The sequence below is a fragment of the Oreochromis niloticus genome, linkage group LG15, assembly GCF_001858045.2.
Source record: "Oreochromis niloticus isolate F11D_XX linkage group LG15, O_niloticus_UMD_NMBU, whole genome shotgun sequence".
Classification (NCBI taxonomy): domain Eukaryota; kingdom Metazoa; phylum Chordata; class Actinopteri; order Cichliformes; family Cichlidae; genus Oreochromis; species Oreochromis niloticus.
Window position 1 is genome coordinate 10,275,704 of NC_031980.2, and position 15,871 is coordinate 10,291,574.

General features: G+C 40.6%; 1 protein-coding gene across 1 annotated transcript; it reads left to right on the forward strand.

Moving 5' to 3' along the window:
- The first annotated feature begins 358 nt into the window (after positions 1-358).
- Positions 359-15,853, forward strand: si:ch211-225h24.2 (testis development-related protein). Its single transcript, XM_019345961.2, has 5 exons — positions 359-484; positions 869-990; positions 7,685-7,741; positions 12,630-12,745; positions 13,965-15,853. Exons 2-5 carry the CDS (start codon positions 904-906, stop codon positions 14,416-14,418), a joined length of 714 nt encoding a protein of 237 aa, XP_019201506.1. The 5' UTR covers positions 359-484; positions 869-903; the 3' UTR covers positions 14,419-15,853.
- The last annotated feature ends 18 nt before the right edge of the window (positions 15,854-15,871 follow it).

Consider the following 15,871-nt stretch of genomic DNA (forward strand, 5'->3'; position numbering starts at 1 on the left):
AATGTGACACAACAGGCAGGTCCAGCGTTTCTCTAGTAATTACAATTTCCATGCACCTTAAGGCATCTCGATTTTCTGTCTATTTACTCTAGACTGTATTACATGTTGGTGCGTCTTCATACGAAACACATAGACATATAAATGTTAGTCTTGGTTACTTACTTCAGCTTACAATTTTACATATGCGACTTTTAAAACACATTTTTATAAAGACCAATAAAATGTTATAAATTAATGTCCCCAGTGACAAATAAATTATAACTGGTGCTACTTCAGAAAAAACAACGCAGCAACATACTAACACGAACATGTTGAAGCTAATAGTTTTGACACTGTATTTTTTTCTGCGCCTTTAATTCAAATACAAAACAGACTGATGTCGCTATTTATACATTTTGACTTCCTGGTAAGAGATAAAAAAGAGGGGGAGAGAGTGACAACAGCTATTCTTGGCTATACTTGTGAATCTCTTCTTCATTTATAGGTGAGTTGCGTTGTTATTGGCTGGAGATGAAACGTGTGACCTCTTCCTCTTTCTTCCATGGCAACTTCAAGCAGTCGGAGGAGCAGGGGGATATGGGAGGAGCGAGCGCTTGAGCTCCAGGTGGTCGCGCAGACTGCGTAAAAACGCACGACAAACTATTACGAAACGAATCGCGATCGTCACCCAGCTCCTGGCACGTCTATGAATGAGCCGCTAACGGAGAAAGCGGTCTCGATTTTCGGCTGGAGAAACCACCGAAAGAGTTCAAAGGGTTGGGTGATGCGTCGCTGAAAGAGTTATCAAGAAAAGAGGGACAAAGCGACGCAGGACAGTGCCGGGTCGACTTCAGAGTTTCTCATACAACTTTTTTTTTTTTCTCTCTAGGACCGACACGGTCCATTTCAGCGACAAGTGGAGATATGTTTAAGAAAACCAAGAGTAAAGTGCTGGTGGATTACGCGTCAGAGGAGGACGACATGTCCTGGCACTATCATCACTCCTACAAGGTAATGACACGGATAAAAAGCAAACAGAGGCATTCACAGCTAATAATGGTACGCTTATACTCTGATGAACACGGGAAACTGTAAAATTGTCAGAAATAGCAATACAAATATCGAAAACTTTGTCAAAATGATTGATTTCACTTGTTCAGGCTTTTAAAAAAAATTACTTTAATAAACACACATAAGAATAGAAAGTAGCCTGAATAATGATAAATGTGTTTAAATAATGACAAATCAAAATTCTTCTATTTCTTATGTTTTCTTCTTATAAAAGTTGCCAAATAGACCTCAAACAAAGAAATGGAGGAGGTGCACAAGTGCTCAAACTCATGTCAAGTTAGAAAATGCTGCTTGGAGGTCAAAGAAGGGATTCTGAATCTAAGAGCTACAGTGTGTGGACAAATTTTGGCACAATACTGCTCAAGTATAAGAAATATAATTTAAATTAAAATGCAATAAAATAAAACACAGGAGGGTAAATTCAGCATGTCATTATAGAGATGTATATGATTTAACGTACAGTAGGTTAGGTTTTACACGCAGCTTTGAATCTATTTGCAGTGTTCGTAAAGGTCAGAGGTGTGATTGGTACTTAAGAAGGCATGGTTCACAAATGCCTGTTTGTTGTGGGTTGTGGGGTTTTTTTTCTTCTTTTTTTGTTACCCATATTTTCCAGGTAAACAATAAGAGGGTGTGAGAGGTCTAAAGAACCTCTGTATCAGCACTTGTAAGCAGCTGGGCTCTGTCATGCTGATGGGAGCATGGGGGAGGATGCACACAAGGATAGCCAGCCACGACTCATTGCTCATAAGAAATAGCAAGGTGACATGTTTATCAGTTGAGATTCTTGTGGTGGTGTTTTTAACCACTTGGATCAGGTTTCGAGTAAAAACTTAAGTTGAGCGAGCATAAGGTGCTCACATCTAGTTGAATAGTGACGCTCCAGTGAAAGAGGAGGAGGACGGGCAGCTTCCAAATCTCTGGATACATAGATAAATCTGTTAAAACTCATGGGATATTTTATTCCTCATAAAGGTTGGAGTCACACAAAATAATGTGCTTTTGTCATGCTTGCGGTATGTAATCAGCTTACTGTATGCATGATCAAAGCTTCTTTAAAAGGCCCGCCATGATTTTAGGTTTCTTTTTGGTAGAGCGAGTAGTGAATCACATGTTTAAGGACATTTGCAACACCAATTACATAAAAATGCTCTCCTTAATCATATCAGTGTCATATTTTACTCACTGCCTGCAGCTCCATCCCTGTATACAGCTCAGACTACATGTATACATTTGTCATGCAGTACACAATTGGGAAAATCCACCAACACCATTTCCCAACATTTTTCATCTGCTGTTGTGACAGTGCTGATATCTGTGACCCTTGGCTCGGTTTTATCGACCTCCAGTTGGGAAATAACGCATGTGTCATTTACATGTGCAGGGGACAGAGCTGCTCTGAGTTCAGTTTGTGTCTCTGTCGCCAGTGGTCACAAAAAAAAAAACTATAAACTGACCTAGGATCAGAGCAGCAGCTGCTCTTTAGAGATCCTGGGAAAGCAATCAAGGAGGAGGTGGGGTGGAGGGGGGGGTCTTGCCCCGTCTGCATGGCAGTAAAGTACATAAAAGGGTCAGGGGTCAGATCATAAAATGCTGTAAACACAGCAAAGACCCAACAGGATGAAGTCAGGATTAAAGTTATGATAACAAAGTCTGCGAAGGAAAGATTTTTTCCTTCCAGTTATTCAAACTGACGTAGCTGCACTGTCTGATTTACCACATGCAGAGCGACCGAACAGGAGAGCGAAGCGAATCTGCAGCATTTTTGTATCACAATGACATTGCAGGGATAGCCTTTTGAATTCTTCTGTACTTTTTAAACAAAAAACAAGAAAGACCCCCCAAAAAGGATTAATCCACTTTAAAGCTACAAAAGGTACAAAAAGTACCAAATCTACTAATTATCTTGACAAATCAAGGACAGAAAATAGATGCAATGACAGCCTGTAAGCACAACATGGGAAAAACACCTGACTATTTAAGTGATAATCAAGAAGAAAAGTAAAATGGGCTGTAAGAAATAACATCTTATGTCTTGTTGAGGCTGTTGATTGAGCTCTGTCCTGAACTTTGCGCTGAGTCACACTGTTATGGATTTCAGAGTTCTTTTTCTGTACCATTTTTCGGTATTAAGTGTAGCTTTCCTGAAAAAGAGAACATTGCTGGAAACTACTCAGAACAACAACAGTCTGATCTGTTGGCTACTGTGCGCCTACACTCAAGCCATCGGGAGTCAAGTTTCTGCTCAGGAGAATCTGAAATCTTGCTCTTTAGCTTTCTCCACCCACATATATCCAGGTGGCCCAGGAGTCAGCCAGCGACCTTCATTGTGTTACATCTCACACCTCTTCCTCTGTTATTTTGTCTGACAAATGCACTTCCACGTATTTAAATCTTCTGATCAAAATGTTATGTTTGCTTACCGTCATCACAACGCAGCAGATCTCTTTGGGTGTAATAGTTTAACTGTATGTTAGAGACCTGCAGTCGGACAGATACAGACAAGTAAAACACAGAGACAGGGAGGGAGAAAAGAGCGAGAGCAGAGAAATGCATAGCCTGAAGTCACTATCATTCCTTTTGTCTATGAACAGTGCACTGGGGCGACAGCAGGCCCTGTGCCTGCTTGCTTTTGCCACTCACTTCTATTGAAGTTCAACAGGCTGCAAGCAGCTGTCAGCTTGCAGAAGGTGCGTTTGCCTGTTTGTTTGTGGCTTACTGCAGTAACACTCCTAAATGCTTAGATAAAACCACCCTGACTGTGAAGTGGGGTAATAAGAGTATACATCACGTCTAGCGAACCTTTGAAGGCCTCACTTCTAAATCATTGAGTCATAAAGAGGATAGTAAAGGTAAAGGAAATGTGATCCCCTGCTGAAGGGAAGAGAGTTGAGTTCCTGGACGTCAGACACTTGTTTTGTCTCACAAGTTTGCCTCAGTTCAACACAAAAAATGTCATAAATAGGATCTGTCTGAATGCTTTCTACATTTAGCTGTTCAATACAGGGCCAGGAGATGGCTTGTTTAACTTGGGATAAAGAATGGAAACAGTGGGGGAGTCTATTTAATGAAGCCGTTTAGTACAAGGATATCAGTTGAATGGTTATTTAGTTTTTTTGATGAATCTAGAAAGAAGGAGAACCAGCAGAGAAAATATGGGGATTACAACAACAACCTGACAAAGACTACACACTCACTAGGAGGGATGGATAACAAGGAACAGGTGAGTTTAATCCAACATTGGGAGAGTGGGAAAAGACCAAAGTAGGGAAGTAAAAGCCACAAAACAATCAAACCTTCAAAATAAAACAGGAAATAAACTGAAAGAGGTACATGTTAAGGAATCAATATTTAACAGCACAAACAAAGAGAAAAGTAAGAGTAATGACAACAGGGATAAAATCCAGATGATGATAAGCCCTAAAAATGTAGGTAAACATCAATTCAAATGATGTGGCTAGAGTGTTAATAGTGGTGCTCTGTTCATTCTGCTTCCATGAACAAGCATGTGGCCTTTCTCTCCATTTACAGGCTTTCTTTTAAGCCGAGCTAACTTGCTTGGTATTCAGTGTACAGGCGTGATACTGGCATGCATGCTCTCATTTAACCTTTGGCAAAAATGTAAATAAGCATATTTCCCAAGACATTAAACTGTTTCCTTAAATGCTTTCTGTGTCCCTGGGTTTGGAGAATGGGGAGTGTAAATACTGCTTCTTTGGTATTGGAATTCAGAGTGGTTCTTTATCGCCCGGCAAGCTCGGTTGTGAAACACTGCGCTTAAATTTACACACTTGTGTGCAGACACAAAGAGGGAACGTGAGAATGCAAAAAAGGCCGCCCTGGGGGGTGCGAAATAAGAACTCCTGTTCTGTGTTGTTAGGAGGATTTTTTTCCAAAACACTACTCCCCCTCTCCCTGACTCTCCTCCCCCCTCTCACTCACTCTGTTCTGAAGTTGTTAACGCTCTTTACGCTCAAACAGTAGTCAGCGATTGTGTGAGACTGTATCTTTGATCAGCTCAGGTGGCGGAGACCCAGCAGACTTTGCTCAGACATGTCCAACCACCATTTCTCCTCCTCTGTCCCATAGAGTTAAGAGATGTTAAAAGTTAATGCAGCTTTGATCATTTAGCAGGAATTCTGGCGCCGCTCCTATAGAGGCTTGGCTGCGCAACTAATGACTTCAATCAACCTACTTATCATGATTTAATGTCCTTAAGTCTTCTGGGGCAAGTTAAGTCATCAAACTGCAAGTTATGGATGATGGGATATGTCATTTAAAATTCTGAAGGATTCTGAAGTTTATCAAACTGTAAAGTATTTTCAAGTGCAAATATTGCTTTTGAAAAATGCTTTTGCTTATTTTCACATTTGGCATCTTGGTGTAGAAGTTGAGTCAGTTAGAATCTAAGATATTTAACAGATGATGGCAAAACGGGCTGGATCAAAATCAAGTCACATGTAAATTCAGCTGAAATAAAATGATGGGGTGAAACAACACTGACGATCTGTAAGCCGAAATAATGGCTGGTATAAATACTTAGGCCATGATTTGGAAGAGATGACAGAGGTGTCAGGTGACTGAAACTGGTGGGCAGGTGGTAAAAGAGAAGGACCTGGAAATGTCCACAAGAATTCCAGGAAGAAGTGAGGTGGAAAAAGTGTCGTAAGGGAATGACTGAGGTAGTGACAAAGATAATGATCGTCGATATATTTTGTAGTGGTTTGTATTTAGATGTGATATTTTACTAGGAGTGTACTTTCACAAAAAAACATTAAAAAGTGTGTTTCAAATTTAATATGAAAAAATGCAGATTTCATTTACCCACCTCTGTTTAAATATATTAAACTATACTTGTTCATTCAGTTATCGTGGTAGTTTTATGATGCTAACAAATGAAAACACTCTTGTAGCATGTAACTAAATGATTACTGTTCTGATAAAAACTCCGTTAGGTTTACAGTAAACTTTAGTACATCTACTTCCAGAGCAAGTGCTTTCTTACTGCAGGCCTCATTCATCCATTTCACACAAATGCCCTTTTCCCTATACCTAAGCACTTTTAAGATAATGTTCACACACCAGGGGCAACTCTGGGTTTGGCATCATTGCATCATTGCCAAGTGTAAATATAACAGTCTTGGAAAAAAAATGTTAAAATTTAGGGAACTGTTATTGTTTGCTTCTTTCTGTTTCTTGCATATTTCTTCTGGATGTGCAACTATAGTTAAAGACCCTACAATAATAAAGTGAAAACAGAGAAAACCCCAACAATCATATGAACCCCTATGAGCTAGCGATTTGGCAACAATGGAAAGGAAAAACTCCTTTTTAACAGGAAGAAACCAGCAGAAAGACGCTCAGGGAGGGGTGGGCATCTGGTGCAACCAGTTGGGGGTGAGCAGTGGAAGACAGGACAAAGATGCACTGTGGAAGAGAGCCAGAGATTAATAATAACTAATGACTAAATGCAGAGAGGTGTATAAAAACTTGGCGAGTGAAGAAAAAAAAAAAAAAAAGAAAAAGAAAAAAGTGAGTGGCGATGAAATAATCAGTGCAGTTTGCAGCTCAACTAAAAGAGGATTCAGTGTCACCTGATCCAGCCCTAACTATATGCTTTATCTAAGACAAAAGTTTTAAGCCTAATCTTAAAAGTCTGTCTCCTGAATCCAAACTGGGAGGTGGTTCCATAGAAGAGGGGCCTGAAAGCTGAAGGCTCTGCATCCCAGTCTGCTTTTAAATACTCCAGAAAACATGTATGCTATGCCTTCTAAGGATGCTGCCTAAGGGAAGCATATGTAATGCAAACAGAATTGGTCCTAGCACAGAACCCTGTGGAACTCCGTACTTAAAGTGTTTGAAGAAGACTCCCCATTTACATGAACAAATTGGAATCTATTAGATAGATATGAGTCAAACCACTGCAGCGCAGTGCTTTTATTACCTACAGCTTGCTCTAATCACTGTAATATCCCTGTAACTATGTATATAACCTACTACAGTCTTGAGGAGTCATTGTGGAATAAAAGTGGATAAACATGCAAGTATTAAAGCAGACCATAAAAATTGCTTATATAAATAATAAGAGGTAGAATAATTTTGGTGCATGGAGTTATTTACATGGTAAAAAAATGCACAAGCCCAGTGGCAATTATACAAAAGCCAAAACAAAGGGTGTCACATAATAACACAAATAACACAAATATTATACAGCGTCTATATTAAAAACAAAGTCTGTAGACTGAAACACAATGAGACCAAAATAGCTCTGTTCAGTCCACATATTGTTGAGGACCATTAAGGGAAGAGGTCATGGGTTTGTTTTCTCTCCCTTTTGTTTAAATCTGCCCTCAGAGCTTAGTGGTTTCCCCCCCCGTCTCTCCCAGCTCTCTATCCATCCATCCATTCTTCCCTCCATCCCTCTATCTCGCACTCCAAACACGGTGTGTTTGTGTTACCGCTTGAAAATGGTTGCCTCTCCTTTTTTTTTTTTTTTTTTTTTTTTTTTTTACAGGAAGGCATGCGCACAGTCCGCAAACACACAATCCCTGCTTTAAAATGCGAGAGTTTCTGTTTTGGGGTGGGGAAAGGTTGCTATTTGTCTTAACTCACTGCGGCTGTATGTGTGTCCTAGGACAAAGACATAGAAGGAGAGGAAGAGGATGAGGAAGCCGTCACTGCAGTCTCCAAGGTAAACAGCAGCTTCACAGCTATTCAGACAGAACACAGACACAAACACACTATCTGCTTCCAAACATACATCAGCTTACACAGTTTTACACGTGACGGTTGTCCCCTCAAAGATATGCACTCAGGCGACCCACACTTATCTTTCTGTGCACACGCTCAGAACATCGCAGGAATCGACCCTGAAAGAGTCAATCTTATGTCGCCCAAAACATCCAGATGCTTTAAATGGCCAATGCTCTGTCAGTTCACACACGCACGCATGCACAAGCTCAGTGTCACTGCACTGTTTATCTGTAAACACACTAGCTGTCAGCCATCATCCCCTGTGTTATCCTTAACCTTATCGCTGGAGAACCGTCTGGGTTGTTTTGTCACTGTGCGCGTTTGTAATGTCAGCCTTATCCCGAGAAAGAAAAAATTAGGTCATTTTGATCTTTCAGTGGACTGTTTCCTCTATTTAAATCACTTCAGTTCAGTCATCTAAGGTATCGGTTGTTATTTTGTGGAAACCTCTGATGTCATATCACAACATGGTTTTGTAAATAGTTTGAGCAAAGCAAACTTAAAAATTGGAATATTTTCCATTCAAAAGCATGATGCAGGTGCATTTGTAGCTCAAGACCGCAGTAATCACCAAAAGAATTAACTCAGTGTTTTTTTTCCATATTCTGAATGGAAATTCTCTGCAAGGTTAACGTGGAGTTATTACAAAGTGTCATTTTATACCACTTGTGTAATAGATTTTTAGTTTTGACAATCAGTATTTATCATATTCAAGTGAAGTAAACACCAGAGATGCTTCACTACAAGCAGAAACTCCTGAAGCGACTGGAAGTAGTGGCCTTCCCATGATGGTCTGGTAGCAAGGTGGTCAGTGGCCACTTTTCTGGGAATCCTCTTGTTTTTCATTAGGTACTTGAGGGTCACCACCAGCATTTTGCCCCTTAACTTGTATGCCTTGCCTCGATGGATCAGAGAAGATAGTTAGTCTTCACTTGCAGAAGGCCATATTGGGCTTGCTAACTCTCTAGTGGCTCTTTTTAATTCTTTACTTTCCTAACTGACCTTCTGCAGGAAATCATGCACTGTTCACAGCCAACTTTGACAGGAAATGACACTGCGTGCCATTCTTTGACAAAGGCCTCATCAGCCAGATTTTACTACTTGGCTTTCTGCAGATCATGAGAAATGGACAGCGTGTCCTCCTGGAGCACAACAAGTTTGACTAGCGAATTGGTTTTTGTGCACCTAGATAGGAGAATCACATCTGGGTGGAGTGTTGCATCTCCTAGTTAGAGGTGTGGTGCAAAATGTGGGGCAGGCAGTTGTTGTTGCCTTTGAAGCCACGTCCCCTTCCCTTGGAGGCTGATAGCCTCAAGTGGTGACAGCCTGGTGTTTATTAGCTTTGACCCACTGGAAGTCCGTCCATTTGGCAATTTCTCTTACGGCTTTATTCCACCTCCACCCAGTGCTTTGGGACATCCAGTTAAGATGTGGTTCAGGGTTTGACCAGGCCTGGTCCACACTGCATACAGGTTGTGTAATCATAGTGAAGTTCATTAAGATCATACATTTAAAACCCCTAAAATTAGCCAAACATGTTCATGAGAAAGCAGCAACGATTAAAATGTATTACTGTGACTGTGTGTAAACATCCATCGCAGTTTGCACACGGCCTTCCTGGTTCATTTGAAACTTCTAGTGCGCGTGTACATTTTTTCTGTTTAATAAGCAAGCATCTTAAAACCTGTCTGACTGCTTATATTTGACTTTGTCCTGGCACTGATACATGTAGCACTAATTACGTCAGTCAGAACTGTATCCTCACAGCTCTTAGAAACAATGACCAAAATACTGAATATAAGATTTAAGGAGTCACAAATTAGCTGAACTGAAAGTGAGTCTGCTGGAGGAAAGCTCATACCTGATCAGCTAAATCAGCTTGGTCATCACTGCTGTAAATATAATAAACAATGGTTTTATTATGAGGGTTTGAGGACATGTGTCCTTTGTCTGTGGAAGCGAGTTTTATCTCAGCGCTCTGTTCATCTTATAATCTGTGCTGACGGCGGGTCTTTACTCAAAGGCGTGCTGTGTGTGAACTTGTTAAGCTGATTTGAAACCGCACACAGGTGATGCATTGTCTTTCAACCCCGGCTGGTCGCTCGCTTTATTGTATAGCCACTGTATGTGACTTGGTTCACAGGACATATTTCATACACCGTCCTGTTTGTGAGGACGGGGTGGCCGAGCTGGAGAAGGGAAGGAAACTGAGCATTCTTTCGAGGAGCTGGGCTTTTTGGAGTGGAACAATCAGTGTGGAAGAAAAACAAGGCTGAAAATAGCCACAGACACTGTGGAAGGCTGCAGTTCTTTCACCCTCTGTTGTTCCATGCTCATATTAGGACTCACTAAGTGCACAGGGAGCCCTGAAAGTGGAGGTTACCTGTTGCCGTTTCACTCTACGATGCTTCAACAATGTTCATTAAGCTTAATTAACATGCTTTTGTACTTAAAAATAGGCTTTCATGGGCAGATGCTTCTTTATTTTCAGAACTACCACTCTGTCCTATACATTTTACCTAATGCTAAAAATAATGAATTGAATAATTAATCAGTTAATGAGTCAAATGCAAATTAATGGACAAAAATATACCCCAATGTCTATCACAAGAGGCCTCTAAAACCACTTGTCTGCTTTCAGTCCAAAGCTAAGCTAAAATAACCAGCTGCTGGCTTCAATTTCATGGAAAATATGTGAACATGGGAACATTTTATTATTCACTTTATCAAATTCAAACAAGCATATATCATAAATATTGTTGTTGTTTTTATTTATTTATTATTATTTAAAGCTTTTTTTTGGTGTCATTCAAAAAAGCAAATCCACTAGAACTTTTCAAGGTATTGCAATTGACCCATAGTCCTGTGTTTTCTCTGGGCTCTGTTTACAGAATATAAAGATTGTAAATTATGCATAAAAACAAGATTGGGTTAAGATATGGGCTAAGAAGACAACCCTCACCTTGCAGAGGAGAGGTAGCACAGGACGTAGAGTGGGTTGTTTACTAATTGGATGGTCAGTGGTTTGATTCCTGCATATGAAAGTTCAGTATCTTGGTTTGTTTTTCTCCTTTGTGTGGTTCTCCCCCTTTAAACTGTTGCTTTTGGTGCACTGGACAGTTTTTTGATCAATTATGAAATTAATTGGTGATATAAATAATGTTCATATGTAGCCCAAATACACTGCATGTAGCAGAGAGGCAGAGAAGTTGACATCCAGCAACAATACTATAACTGGACCTGTGAATAAATACATGTGGATGATCAATACTGAAGCTAAGGGCTTCACATAACCAAGGCCTGATTGTGAGCTTAAAAAACCCCTGAATTTATCCCCAATGTGTGCAATTCATGCAGCAATCCCTCGGCTTCAATGTCAGAGGTATGGAAAGAAGAATTTGGTCCAATAACACCTCCATTGTTCTGCCAAGCGTGAAGCTGTAGGTAAAGCTGTCTCACACAGAGAGTCAGCGAGCCATTTGCTTTACCTTCTTGGCCAGTCACTGAGCTGCTTTGGATCTAGAGGCCCAGAGGTTAATGCCGAAGAGCACAGTGGCAGAATAGGCAGGCCTCTATTTGTGCAGGCATGCATGCAAGCACATACACTCATATACGTCCATTCAGAAAGGCTCCAACTCTTTCACCATCTCTGGTTTCTTTGCTGGACAGCTCGAACTGCTTCTGCAAACCTTATCCAGTTTACACTCGATGGCACTCGGAGAACAAGAGCTGGGCAGTCAAGAGTTGAGACAGGGTGCTGAAACAGCTGAGATTAGGTTTTGTAAATGTTTTTTGATGATAATAAACAACAGGAAACTGGTAGGGGGGCAGTTTGCCCGCAGGCATGTTCAGGATGAGAAGTGAGTGGAGGATATTTGGGGGGTTTTTTCTACTTATAATCAAAGAGACTTCCTCTGAGTGAGATGCACAGGGAGATATGATGCATTTTCACTGAGTAAAGTGTTTAAAGATCCATCACAGATATGAGCAGGATCTTAAGTATTTGCATGCGTCTGGGTTTACAGTAGTTTTAGAGCTGGTGGAGTCTATGTAGTGGTAGTATTGTAAAGTTTGTTTTATCTGTTGGTGACAGATCTTATCATACGTGTTCCTGTTTGGCTTTGGGAGACAACTGATTTCATATCCAGCTCTTTGTTTGTTTGTTTGTAGCTGCTGGTGGCATCCTCTGGTCAGAGATCTGTGCAGGTACTGCACACAGAACCCTGAACTAAAGTCCTCCTTCATAGGTATGAGAACAATAAAAGCAGTTGAAAGGTCATGTCAGGGTTAAGCTCATTAATCATGTAATATTGTGTATACTGAGAATGCACACTCAAGCAAAGGCGAGCACGGATGTGAGTAGGAGTCAAGACCTTGATAGCTGACCTTGGGAATTCTTCCCAGGCGAGAAACAAAGCCAAAACTTTGTTCCGCGGTCGCTAAGGATGGCTGCGTCAGTGCTTGGCGGAAATCTGCGAGGGCATGGCAGGGAGGAATTCTGATGTGACGGGGAGGCTGGGATTTTCAGAGGGAGTGGAGGGTCTCCCGGTGGAATGTGCTCTATGCCAGTGAGGCCCATAACAGAAATTCCCCCCTCCCCAATCCAAAAAAATAAATAAAAATTGCACGTTAATCAGTCCGAACATGCTGCTCCTCTCAATTCCTGCAAAGCCAACTTTGTGAAATCCTCGTCTTCAGGGTGCATCAATCACTCACAAACAGGCATACAGAGATAACAAGCTAACATGCAACAGATGAGTGAAATCGAGTCAGATCGGCATTTCAAAACCACAAAAACACTCTCTTGTCTTGCTGGTGTCTCTCAGGAGGCCAAAGTGAAGAAGATCATGTCCAAGAAAGACAGGAGGGAGAAGAAGATGTTCTCGTCTAAAGATGACGAGCGCTTCTTGCTGACTGGAGAGAAGCTGGCTGACCGCAAAGGGTGAGGTTATGTGCTTATTATCTTTATCATATTCCAAATAGTTCTCTTACTGGGGGGAAAAACAGAGCTAACACAGAGTAGAACATCTGACAGAACAATAACTCCAAATGAAGAATAATAAGAAGAAGCCGCTCCGCTGTTTTCGCTTCCATCATGCTGTGGATGGCATTGTTGTAAGAAATGGTCTTTCTGAAATTATTGATTACTGATCAGCAGTTCTAGAAAGACATATCGGTTAATAGCATGCAGTAAATGCACAGTCATGTCACAGCTACCCACAACATTTCTGGTTTCCATCATGTTTATACAGAGGCACTCAGTAGCCATTACTGGTCAAGTGTGTGAAGTACAAACATTTACACTACTCACCAGTTGCTAACTTTCAGATCCCTTGAGGAAGTGGAACATGTATGAAGGTGGAAGTCTTAATCAGTTCACTTGCTTTGATAAACAACAGGAATTCCTATATAATAGCTCACTGTAAGTCTCAAGTGTTTCCCACCCAGACACTCCTGTTTATGTAGGACGGGGGGAGGAGGAGGAGGAGGAGGAGGATGGAGGGGTGGTTCTTAGTAAGTGGCTGTTGTATATGAACATGTTTAAGACTACAGTTATGGTTATAAGTTTACAGGGTTAGGGAATGTATGTCATGGTTATTTTGTACTTGGAATGATTTCTTCTAACTTTTCTTTTACCAGGAATGATTGTACAGCAAACATCTGCAATGACTTTAAAAATCAAGAATTGGGTGAATGTATTTTTTTTCTAATCCATATACGCTTAAATATCTGCATAAAATATCTGCATACACTCACTTAAATCTCTACCATTTACTCCTCCTCAGTGATCGTGGAGAGAATTGTAAATTTAGCCATTTCCAAACAACTCCATATTTCAAGATCATCAGTTCAAACAACTGTGCGTAATCAGATGTTTTTCAGATGTGACACAACTTTTCCAAGGTTTGGAAGAAACCCCAACTGTCACGTTCATATGAAAGGAAATTGATTAAATGTTCAGCATTCAAAAAGTTCAAATCTGCTATAAACTGGAATGTGCTTTTTTAAAGTAATTAAACATGTATGCTGTACAATCATTCCACCGAGAAATAAAAGAAGTTCAAAGAAATGATAAAAAAAAATCCAAAATTACCTTGACATTCAAATGTCAGTGAATGCAAACTTCTGACCACAACTGTATATTTGTTTCCTGCTCAAAGGTCTCACAAGAAAATCAAGGATGAGGAGAAGGAGAAAGAGAAGAAGGACAAGCCAGAGAAGGCCAACTGCTTCTGGGAGAGTGTTACGATGACGATGAGGCAAATCTCCCCTGCCAAAAAACTGGAGAAGATAGAAGGTTGGGAACCGCCACACTTGGAGAACTTTGGTGAGACTGCTCCTGATGAAGCGCCGGTAGGCAAGAGCCAAAATGGGGACATGGCAGAGTCATCCTCCAGCTCCCTGAGCATCCCGGCGACGGAGTTAGAGCTCCCCTCCTGGTGTGGACGGGGTCAAGAGGAGGACTCCTCCCGCTACGCTAACCTGTTGGACTCCAATGATTCAACAGCTGCCGTCACGTGGACGGCCCGTGCGAAAGTCAAGCTGGCCGGCATCAGCAGGATGAGCAGAGGGATTGTATCAGAGAGTGCAAGTGTATGGGAGGGGTTTAAATAGCAGCACTTTATTCCTCTGTACTATCAATAAATCTGACAATCTGAACCAAATATTTCTTCCCATCTAGCTCTGGACACAACCAATGTTAATGTCAACATCACGCTGACATGTTGTAGTGAATCTGAGAATATAAGACAAAGTGTTCTGACTGAATTTGTGACTTTGAAATCACAAAAACTACAACTGAACAAATGAAAACCTTAAACTGCTGTACATTTTTATCTGCAATACTCACTGGCATGGCAATTAGATAAATAATGTTGCCAAGAAATAAGAAAAGTGATTTTTATTTAATCTTTGAGGGTGTCACTGGTAGAGACTCAATGAAGAATATCCTGCTGAAGACGTTTTTGTTGGCTCTCACTTCCTTCTTGTCTATGCAGTCGCAGTATGTGAGCGATGAATGTCTTAAGCCTTAACTTATATATTAATTATGGGCTGTGCAATCACGAAACAGCTTATGACATAGCATTTAAGTGTCAAATACCCGTGTGTGTTTGAGAGTGACAGAAGATGACTTTGTGGGAAGACAGCTGGCATCACGGCTCTGAGATCTGAATCTCTGCTGTTGTATTGGGGCTGATGCTGCACTTGTGCCATATCAGACTTATAATAAGGATTTCTGATCAACATTCATGTCAAAATCTACATTAAAACTGAGAAAACTAAATTTCTGGCATGTAATAATTGAAACGTGATTAAAAACTCAATGAATTTTGTAATATGCTGACAATGCATTGAATTTTAATCCCCAAATGACCAACTTTGTGATCAACTCACCATCTTTATGACATGAACATTTGTAAGATATCTGTAGCATCGATCCCATATGATGACAAAGCAGCTCTGCTGGTGGTTTCATGGACTGATGTGTTTAAATCTGATGCTGGATATTTGTAATTTTGCCAATGACGTAAAAAGTAAAAGCCAAACTAATACTAGGACCATTTCTCATGAGAAGCAGTAGCTCCTTGCACTTGTGCCTTGTCATTAAAATGACATCATGCGTTTGCTGTAAACGACCAATCTGATGAGCTCATTGATGCACCTGTATGTGCTCGACTACACTTCCTGTCTCCAGTTACAAACCAGTGTCTCAGGATGCTATAAACTTCACCAGCAGGAGCAGCAGAAGTGTTTTGTTTTTTTTTTTAATTCCTAAATGCTGTGTGATATATTATGTATATTGGCTATAACACATACAATGAAGATTCTTTTTTTTTTCCTATGATGATTTTTGTTTTCGTGCTTTCCATTGATATGTACTCATCTTTTCTTCTTTTTAAATGGGTTATTTGTTTGATACTGAAATCCGCTTCATCACAACCAGAGGTGTACACATATGCAGCTCCACTGGCTGGGATGCCTGTGACTTGTATTTATTCACTAAAAGGCTGGGACTCATTTTTCTCCAGAATAAAGATCTAGACTGACACGCTGCCTCTGCTTCTTT

What these genes read in the sequence shown, in the direction of transcription:
- si:ch211-225h24.2 (XM_019345961.2), top strand. Translation starts at nt 904, where the DNA reads ATGTTTAAGAAAACCAAGAGTAAAGTGCTGGTGGATTACGCGTCAGAG. An exon ending in ACTATCATCACTCCTACAAG is followed by an intron (nt 991 to 7,684) that starts GTAATGACACGG and finishes TGTGTGTCCTAG; the next exon opens with GACAAAGACATAGAAGGAGA. An exon ending in CCGTCACTGCAGTCTCCAAG is followed by an intron (nt 7,742 to 12,629) that starts GTAAACAGCAGC and finishes GGTGTCTCTCAG; the next exon opens with GAGGCCAAAGTGAAGAAGAT.